General features: G+C 53.6%; 1 protein-coding gene across 1 annotated transcript; it reads right to left on the reverse strand.

Moving 5' to 3' along the window:
- Positions 1-502: 502 nt before the first annotated feature.
- LOC308342233 (phospholipase A2 group V-like) lies at positions 503-9107 on the reverse strand. The gene is made up of 5 exons (XM_080802535.1): positions 8875-9107; positions 6136-6194; positions 4864-5008; positions 2624-2730; positions 503-1920 (listed from the first exon to the last, which is right to left on the reverse strand). Exons 2-5 carry the CDS (start codon positions 6182-6184, stop codon positions 1799-1801), a joined length of 423 nt encoding a protein of 140 aa, XP_080658661.1. The 5' UTR covers positions 6185-6194; positions 8875-9107; the 3' UTR covers positions 503-1798.
- Positions 9108-9527: the final 420 nt, after the last annotated feature.

Consider the following 9527-nt stretch of genomic DNA (forward strand, 5'->3'; position numbering starts at 1 on the left):
CGCTTTCTTCCTGCGATCTTGGCATTAGAACATCCTTTCTTTTACAAATCAATAGATGAGGTGGGGTTTTTTTTTTTTCAGAGTCCTTGCTTGGTAAAAATAACCCCCTCCTCTGAACCCTATTTTTTTTTTTTTAGCAAGAAACAGATTCTTTTTTTTTTTTTTAAGATTTATTTATTTATTTGACAGACAGAGATCACAAGTAGGCAGAGAGGCAGCCGGGGCGGCGAGGGGGGTGGGTAGCGGTGGGAAGCAGGCTCCCTGCTGAGTGGAGAGCCTGATGCGGGGCTCGATCCCAGGACCCCGGCATCACGACCTGAGCTGAAGGCAGAGGCTTTAACCCACTGAGCCACCCAGGCGCCCCCCTATTTTTTTTAATGTCCTTCTCTATGACATTCCAGAACCTCAGGGTTCCTGTGTCAGCACCCAGGTGGCCTCTGGATTACCCACTTACATTACGTGAAACGTTCTCATTTCTTTCTTTTTTTTTTTTGATTTTTTTATAAACATATAATGTATTATTAGCCCCAGGGGTACAGGTCTGTGAATCATCAGGGTTACATACTTCACAGCACTCACCATAGCACATACCCTCCCCGGTGTCCATAACCCCACCACCCTCTTCTGACCCCCCTCCCCCCAACAACCCTCAGTTTGTTTTGTGAGATTAAGAGTCTCTTATGGTTTGTCTCCCTCCCGATCCCATCTTGTTTCATTTATTCTTTTCCTACCCACCAAACCCCCCACGTTGCATCTCCACTTCCTCATATCAAGGAGCTCATTTCTTTTTTAAAGAAATTGGAAGTCAGACAGGTTTGGTAACAAGCCTGAGACCACACAGCTGGAGAAGCCAGTGCTGGGATTTGACCGTGACCCTCGCTGGCCCAGAAGCCCAAGCTGGCATAATTGCCAAGCATCTTCTCCCCACCTCCTCAAGGAAGAATGAAACACAGTGCTTGGCTGGAGAGGTCTCCCCTCAAAGGTGTAAGGAGATGAACTCCAAAGGAGACTTGGATCTGGTCCCCGAAAAACTTCTCTCTTTTTTTTTTTAAAGATTTTATTTATTTTTTTGACAGAGAGAGAGATCACAAGCAGGCAGAGAGGCAGGGGGAAGCAGGCTCTCCGCTGAGCAGAGAGCCTGACACGGGCCTCGATCCCAGGACCCTGAGATCATGACCTAAGCTGAAGGCAGACGCTTAACCCACTGAGCCACCCAGGTGCCCCGGTCCCTGAAAAGCTTCTATTTATGAACCCACACTCTCTGTTCCTGAGAGTCTACGGCAAAGTTGGTGTCCAGAGCCCCAGTGGCAGAGGGAGAAGATGTGCGGGCAATTCCCCGGAGCAGAGGAAAATGCCTGTGTGGTTTTGTCTTAAGAATAAATTTTATTTAATATCTGTATGGCAGACTTAGAGGGTCAACTTGGCTTCTGCCTTGAGTAAACATTCTCTAGAGGGTGGTGGTGAGAATCCAAGATTGCAGGAACTGAAAAGCAAATGCATCTTCCTGGATTGGGGGGTGGTGCTGTCTTCAGGGTAAGGGGAAGACAGCCAGCCCAGAGCTAGGGGCGAGCTCACAAGCGGAGGTCAGGAACCCTGACCTTACCATGTCCTACCAGCAGATTTCCTCTCCTGGGACTCTGTGCAGCATGAAGAGTGGCTGTGGGGCTCCTCCGAGCCCCGTGGGCCATGGAGAAAGAAGGTGGGCCGAGATCAGGAGCCTCTCTCAAGAGCCCAGCAGCAAAGAGCCCAGCAGCATGAGTGAGGTCCGTGGTATTGGAGAAGGGGAGAAAAGCCTCGGTCAGCAGAAGATTTGGGGAAAGTATAAGTAGCAAGTGTTGTAGCTCCTCAGGTTCCTCTTTAGACAGTAGGCGAGCTTCTGGTCACAGGTGCAGAGCTGCTGTTGGCAGAGGGACCCGGACCCTGCAGACAGGACACCAAATGCACAGTGAGGAAGGGAAGGTGGGCTCGACCAACAATGCCCCTCGGGCTTACTTCCAGTCTGAGCGGACTCCCCAGTCTGCTTCCTGGCCCAGGAAGCTCTCAGTCTGATGAAGAAAGCACAGCTTCCAAACTGGGAAATGTGGGATCTGATGGAAGAGGCACAGCTCCTGCCCCAGGGGGAGGTTTTGGCCCCCTGCCCTCCGGGAGTCCCCAGTCTGATGGTAGAGACACTTTTTCTGCCCTTGGGAGTCCCCAGTCTGACGGTGGAGTCAGCCCCTGCTCCGGAGGAACTCCAGCTCTCATAGAGGAGACACCACCCCTAGACTTAGCTCTGAACTCAGATGGACGTGAGCTTGAATCCCAGCTGTGGCTGTGTGCACTGGCAAGGCTCTGAGTTCCAGTTTCCTCATTTGTAAAACAGGAAGACTAAACACGCTTCAAAAGTTGTTTGGGGGAGCAAGTAAATGGAGGTATGCAAAGCATTTGGCACCTGGTGAATGCTCAGCCTGCGACATTTCAGCCCTTCCCCAGAGGTCAGATGCGGCTGCAAAAGTCCTGCCTCCCTTGCCCCCCAACTCTGCCCTCCAAGGTATAGGCTGGCTGATATCAAGGGGCAGCTGAACTCGGAACCAGCAGAGACCCAGGTTCTATCAGTGGCCCAAATGGGAAGCCCCAGGCTTACCGCAGGTGACCAGTCCCCGTGCAAATCTGTACGTGTATGGCTGTGTCCAGATTTGGCAGCCTTTCTCCTCCAGCTGCCCATAACAGTGATCATGCGCCCAACAGCACCTGTCATTGCAAGAGGCATAGATCCTGAGCAGAAGGGGCAGGTCACTTTAGCAGGGGCCACCTAGGTGGGTGTGGTCTGGCAAAGAAAGAATCTAGGGATATGGCTAAACACTTCTCTGCTCTTCCGCTGAGGCTGCCTGCCATCAGCTAGGGGTTCACTGACCCCCTCTTTCCTCCAGGAAAGCCTACGTGAACCTACGGTTCCCAGCCTTCCTTGCAATTGGGTGTGGCCACATGACTAGGTTCCCACCAGGGCATCACTGGCAGAAGGGATGCCCACCACTTCCAGATCCACCCATGAAACCCTCCCACACTGCCCTCCATCTCTCAGCTGGATGACGATGACCCTGCAGGGGACCCTGAGGCCACAGGGGATGGCAGAGCCACAAGATGGAAGGAACCTGGGTCCTGGAATTCACACGTGATTCACATGGAACTGTTATGTGAGCAAAAAACAAACTTCCAGTATGTGAGGTGTGGCCAATTGCATTTTTTGTGTGTGTGTTGATTTACAGAAAAATAAAGAAGGTCGTACAGAGTGTTCCCTTTTACCCCACACCCAGTTTTTCCCATCATTAACATCTTATACAAAACACTTATTACAATGAACAAACCAATATTGATGTCACTGACTAAACAATCAGCTAAATCATAACACATCATTATTGATTCATTAATTATAAAAAGTTCATAGTTTATTTAGATTTCCTTAGTTTTTACCTAATATATTTTCCTACGTGAGGATCCCATCCAGGATGCCTCATTACATTTAGTGGTCATGTCTCATTAGGTTCCTCTTGGCTGTGACAGTTGCTCACACTCTCCTTGGCTTTGATGACCTTGATGTTTGGAGGATGCTGGGCAGCTATTTTGTAGGATGCCCCTCTGTAGGGTTTGTCTGATGTTTTTCTCATGATAAGACTGGGGCGATGGGTTTATTTTGTTTCTCTAATTACTCCAGCTTTGACCAATGGGAGCCCTTTCGGTTGGCTCCTGCGCTCCCTCAGGTATCTCTATCAAGGGGGAACTTCCTTATCTTTTGGCCTTATAGGAGACTCCAGACTCATCCTGTATATTTTCTGCCCTCGTCCTAGAACCAGTCAGGTCTCCAAGGAGCCTTGGTTCCCCTTTATGGCGGATAGTATTAGAGACCACGTCTGGGCACTAGGAGTTGCTTACTGCTCTTGGGATGTTGTTTCATTTAGTCCTCTCAGCTGCCAGAGCAAAAAAAAAAAAAAAGTGTCCCTATTAACCCATGTTTGTACACACATCTGTACCTATTTCTGTATGCAACCACCTGTGCCTATATTAGGCTAAACAGGAGTTCATACTGACATCCCCAACTCCAATCCATTGCCCCAGGAAGCGAACTCCAGCAGGGGAAAACTTGGCTCCCACCATCTGCCATCCATTTGCTCAATGGACCTATGCCATCATCCACATCAGGGGTCTCAGAATTTTCCAAAGAACCGTCTCTCTGTCTCACATGTTCTAGAATTTGGACACTTCCCAATCAAGAAATGGAATCTAGGTCCCTTTCCTCCCAAAGTCTTTGTGACTGCCTCCACCAACGGACACCATAGAATTTCTGAGGTTAAACCCTTTTTCATGCAGTCTTGGGACACTCAGTCTTGGAACCCCATGGTCACTGTGCTGTGGGGAAGTCCCAACAGCCTTGGAGAGGCCTAAGTGACAGGAATCGAGGCCCCCAGCCCACAGCCTCCACTGAGCCCCCAGCGGCCAGAAGACACGGGAGCGAGCCATCTGGAAACTGGATAGTGCAGCCTTGTTCGAGCTGCCCATGCAGAAGCCGGGTGGAGCAGGGACAAGCCATCCCACCAAGGCCTGCCCCAAAGGCAGATTCGTAGCAAAAAAAATGGTCATGGTCACTTGCAGCCACTACACTTTGGGGTGATACGCTATGTAGCAACGGACCAACTAACACACGTGGTCACTGAGAAGCATGACGTTTCTAGATGTGTCTTGGGCAAGTCAGTTAACCCCCCAGATACACAATTTTCTCACATATAACATGGCCCTTGAACATTCATCTTCCAAAACTGACACGGAATTACACGAGATCATGTGGGCACAGAGGCTGAGCATAAAGGATTATCATGGTAATCAGCTCACCAATCGGTGCCGTCCTTGGGGGTCCCCTGACCGCCCAAGCCGCAGTAGCAGCCGTAGAAACCATAGCTTGCCAGGGCGTTCTTCCCGGTCACCTCCTCAATCATGGACTTGAGCTCCAGCACGCCCCCGGGCACAGCAGGAACACCTGGAAGACAGCCCCCGGCCCCCGGGAAACACGCTTATCATCAGGCATGCACCTGCCCCTGCCCCCACCCTGGGGCTTATGGGGACCCAGGCATCTCCTTTTCCTTCTCCCCATTAGTGGGACAGGAACAAGAAGGGGGAGGCAAGCAGTAGAGCTAAATGTCTGGACTTGGAGAATGGGAACCGTGGGTTCAAATCCTGCCTCTGCCACTCATTTCACAGCATGAGGTTGAGCGTGTCACTGAGTCTCTCAGAGCCTCTGACTCCTCATCTGGAAATGGGGTGCGGGGGGGCTAAAGTGAATGCCTACATTTTAGAGTTACCCTAAGGGTTAAAATGAGAGAGAGCATGTGTCTTTTCTAGTCAGAGAAAGTATGTGAATTTCACTAGGCAGACACCTAGTGAACGACCAAGAAATGGGAGGTCTAATTAATAGGGTACCTTTCTCTCCTGATGATGCCATGTCCCTCCTCACAAATATATCATTTAGGACATAAGGCCCAGGACCTTAGCAAGGTGGGATCCCTCCAGATCACTGAAGCCAGCTCCCTTGCCTTCCAGATTGGGAGACAGTAGTTTGGAGGGAAAGGTTCAGGGTTTCACAGAGAGCCAAGTGTTCCCTCCCTGCACTAGATCTCCACCCTCCGCCCTCCGGCAGTCTCCAGGGATCTGGCAAGACATTAAAGATTAGGCCAGCCTGTCGGGGTGCTGTGCACCTGGTAACGGGGCTCCCCGGTGCTGTGTCGGTTCTCCCCGGCTGGGAGGTGGTAGCAGGTGGGACCAGCCTCTGCAGAGAATGACCCAGGACGGAACAGCTACAGAAGGGTCTTGTTCTCATTTGGGTTTTATTTTGTTTTGTTTTGCACTAAAGGAAAAAATATGCCTCCCACATTTGCAAGCCACCTGTTGTCCCCGTAGCACAGTCTTCACCCGTCACCACCTAGAATCATGTGACAGCCCCATCTGGGGGCTGCATATCACCCTGGGTCACAGAGGAGGACACAGACGCTCAGAGCCGAGATTCAAACTCAAGCCTCCCCGACCTCAAAGACTAGCCTCCTTCCCACTACCCTATTGTTCCTAGAGGTGAAAGGTCACAAATTCAGAGGTCACGGGGCCAGCACTTACTACAAATGAGGAGCCAAGCCAGTGGGAGAAAGCCGTTCATGCCGTTCATCTCTGGGCTTCTGGAAAAGAAAACGCATCCCATGACATGTCTCTCAGGAGACGCATTCGGACCCTACCTCTGGGTCCCCGCCAGGCCCCACACACTCCTGTTGGGCTGCATGTGGGCGACCTCAGTCAGGACAGAGGTAAAAACCTTAAGGAGTTGATCCCAGGGTCCCGAGCCCTCATGGGGTACTGTCCCCTGTAGAGGCAGGAGAGGACTTTCCCACCACAAAAGCCCCAACGCAGCGGCGCGCTCCGCAGACCCTGTGCCCACCCTTCGGGGCCTTGTGGTTGGTGGGTCTCGGGCACTTTTGCCTTCACGGGCCCCTTCCTCCAAAAAAAAAAAAAAATTCTTTCAAGTGCTATTTTACAACTGTGTTGGCATGGAAACGAGCCCAGTGCGGGCTGCATGTGGTATTACCTATTTGTGACTCTTACATTCGTTTTTTTTTTTCCTCCTGATTCGAACAGTTCAAGTTCAGACATTTCCATGGGCCCCAGGCACTGTGCCTACCTAAGAAATAAGTTGACCCGAGGTACGCATGAGGGCTCCAAAAGGTAGGTGTCCTTGTTCCCATTGAGAGCTCCTATGGAGCTCGTGGAGAAAAAGGAGGCTCAAAGGGCTCATGGAAAATGCCAGAAGCCATGCAGCTAGTAAGAAGCGGAGGAAGGGCTCAAAGCCAGGCCCATGCACCTCTCATGGCAGGACACAGCCTCCTGTCATGGAGGGTGAGTTGCCCTTTGAGCCATGGAGCCTGGAGACCCCAGCTTTCCTCCCCAGCACCTGCCTTCGGCAAACATATGAATCACCCACTTGAGTCCCGAAAAGTCACACCCAGAAGGCAGAAGAAATTCCATGTGTCTTGGGCCAGTGCCTGATTCAAACTTGGCCTCTCAGAGGTTCTTTACCGGCGACTGCCTGTTTCCCTTCCCCTTCTGGATCCCAGAATCCTTGTTTATCCACAGCTGCTCGTTTGGCTGATGGTTTGCCAGGATTTCCCCTTCGGTGCCCAGCTGTCTCTGATCCCTGAGTCTAGCGGTCACTTGTGCAGTGCTCGGCCCCGAGCCCCTGGCACCGCCCGAGGCCTGGCTCCAAGCACAGACAAGCTTCGGCTCCCCGGGGCTCCTGCCTACCAGGCTGGCCTCTCCCAGCCGCCCTTTGTCCAGCAGCACCTCTGAGTTCCAAGAACATTCCTCAGGGTTCTGTCCATCCATGGCCTCTGGCCCGAGAGCTCTAACCAGCCAAGGGAAAAGGCTCTAGCCCCTGTGCTTCCACACCAGTCTTCCTCGGCTGTTTCCCGAGCAGCAACAGGCGGAGGGGGCCAGCCCCCACGCACGGGGCATCCGCAGCGTGCCAGCTTCTGTCCCCTGTCGCTTTAAGCCTTCCGAGGACCCTGCTAGGTGACTATTGTTAAACCTTCTGGCACAGTGTCGGTCCCTTCGACCGTCACTTGTTGAACGAAGGGATAGCAGTCGTTGATCCCACGGATGGGGAAAATGAGGCTCAGGCAGGAGGACGTGAGCTACCCAATGACTTGGCCCAGGACTGTGAATCTACTCTTCTCACTGCCTCTGAGCAACCCCTGTGTACTATTCACGGTGTCCCTTTTCCATATTTGATGATGCTTTGATGCCCTGGGAAGACACAGTCCCCCCCCCCCCCGGGAGTAGCTAGTTCCTAGAGGGAACAGAAGACCCCTGGGAGCATGGCTTTCATACAAGCAAACCAGCCAGTCCGCAACTCACACCCCAACCCCTCTATCGAGCTCTTCCACTCCCAGCCAGCATTTCCGCTGCCCTAAATCACCCCGCGGCCAGAAAGCAGGCAGCTAGGGATGCCCCACCCCTGCAGCCCAGAATCCGCTGAAATCCTTCGAGCCGGCCAGTCCCGAACTGTTTCCCCTGCCCTGCCCTGCCTTGCCCGTGGAAAACACAAGAAAGGCTCTGGGCTGAGCTTGCGCTCATTTCTTCTGCCTTCTGATCAGCGCTGGTGCTTCCCCGTGTGGCCCTGACCATGCCGTGGGTCCCCTTCTTTCAGAAACCGTAAATAACAGACTGTCTTCTAAATGGCGCCCCGCTCGCGATCTCTTGGCCTCACCACACCTGAAAGGAACCAAACTCCCGGGCAGGTTTTAGAGCACCTTGGGATGGGGCCACGGGTGGAGGGAACAGCGCGAGGCCCCGTGGCAAGGGGTCTGCTGCAGAGAGGTCTCACTGAGGAGGCCACCGAGGCATGGACACAGCAGCCCCAGGAAAGTGGCCCATCTGTGGAGCTCAGAGCCAGCCCCCAGGAGAAGGATGTGGAGCTGGCTATTTTTATCAAGCGACCACAGAGGGAAATGAGCACAGCCGCGAGATAATTTTGGAGTAAAGTGGTGGCTGAGGTCATGAGAGGTGGAGAGAGTGGAGACAGACAGCCTAACAGAAGCCCAAAAGCGTGGGGATCGGAAGTGGTCGGGTCCCTGGAAGGAGAGGACGGAGCAGCTGTCCCCACCTCCCCCGCCACGGTCAGGTCTCTAACCACAAAGGATGGATAGCCCCGAGCCCCACAGCACAGCAGACATGTGAGAGACCTCACCTCGATCTGGGGGGCTGCACTGGGGGGTCAGGGGCCTCCTCTCCCAGGCCCTCTCCCTCCCTGTGCCCTGCCCACCACCCCACCTCAAGCAAGGCAGCCCCCAGAATGAGATTCCTCACCAGGGAGACCTTCTCTCCGTCTCAGGCCTGCAGAAGACACAGGGGCTGGGCCCTCGGGTTTTAAAGGCCTCTCTGCCCTCCTCCCACGCTCTGGCCTGGGCGGGATCCAGGAGTCCTGACGGCTCAAACAGGAAGCCTTGTTTCTGCCCCTCGAGACCCCCGAGGACTTTTCGCCTCTCTGTGTCCCGAAGCTGTGATTCCCTGGAGCGTGTCACAGTGCCCGGGCGATGTTCAGGAGAGACACCTAGGAGGGTCTAGCTGGGGCCACCCGAGGTCCAGGGCTCTCCAGCAGGGATAGGAGAGCTGGAATCACCCTCCCAGGGGAGCCTCCCTCCTCCCACTACCCTGCGTCCCCGTGGAGTCCTCAGCCCATGGCTCCCGCTCGTATTTCATTCCGTCTCCCTGGGGCTCAACTCAGGGACAGCCACGGCAGCCAGGCAGCAGCCCCCTCTCCCTGTCATTCCTGACCTGCCAACCCCCGACTCTGGCCTGCTCCTGGGGTGGGGCGACCCAGGAGCCTGTGAGAGCCCCTCTCTGGAGATGCTGGGAACTGTCACCGGTGCCTCCATTTTGGCACCGGACTCCTTATGGAATTCCTACACTCCTTCTCTCTGGGAAGGAGATCCCACCAGGCTTGCGGTCAGAGCCATGCA

This window comes from Martes martes (assembly GCF_963455335.1).
Source record: "Martes martes genome assembly, chromosome: 4".
Lineage (NCBI taxonomy): Eukaryota > Metazoa > Chordata > Mammalia > Carnivora > Mustelidae > Martes > Martes martes.

Excerpts from the sequence above, each read along its gene's own strand:
- LOC308342233 (XM_080802535.1), bottom strand. The coding sequence starts at position 6,184 with ATGAACGGCATGAACGGCTTTCTCCCACTGGCTTGGCTCCTCATTTGT. Across the intron at positions 5,009-6,135 it reads GGCTTGGCTCCTCATTTGTA|GTGTTCCTGCTGTGCCCGGG; the intron begins GTAAGTGCTGGC and ends GCTGTCTTCCAG. Across the intron at positions 2,731-4,863 it reads CCCAAGGACGGCACCGATTG|GTGCTGTTGGGCGCATGATC; the intron begins GTGAGCTGATTA and ends TTGCAATGACAG.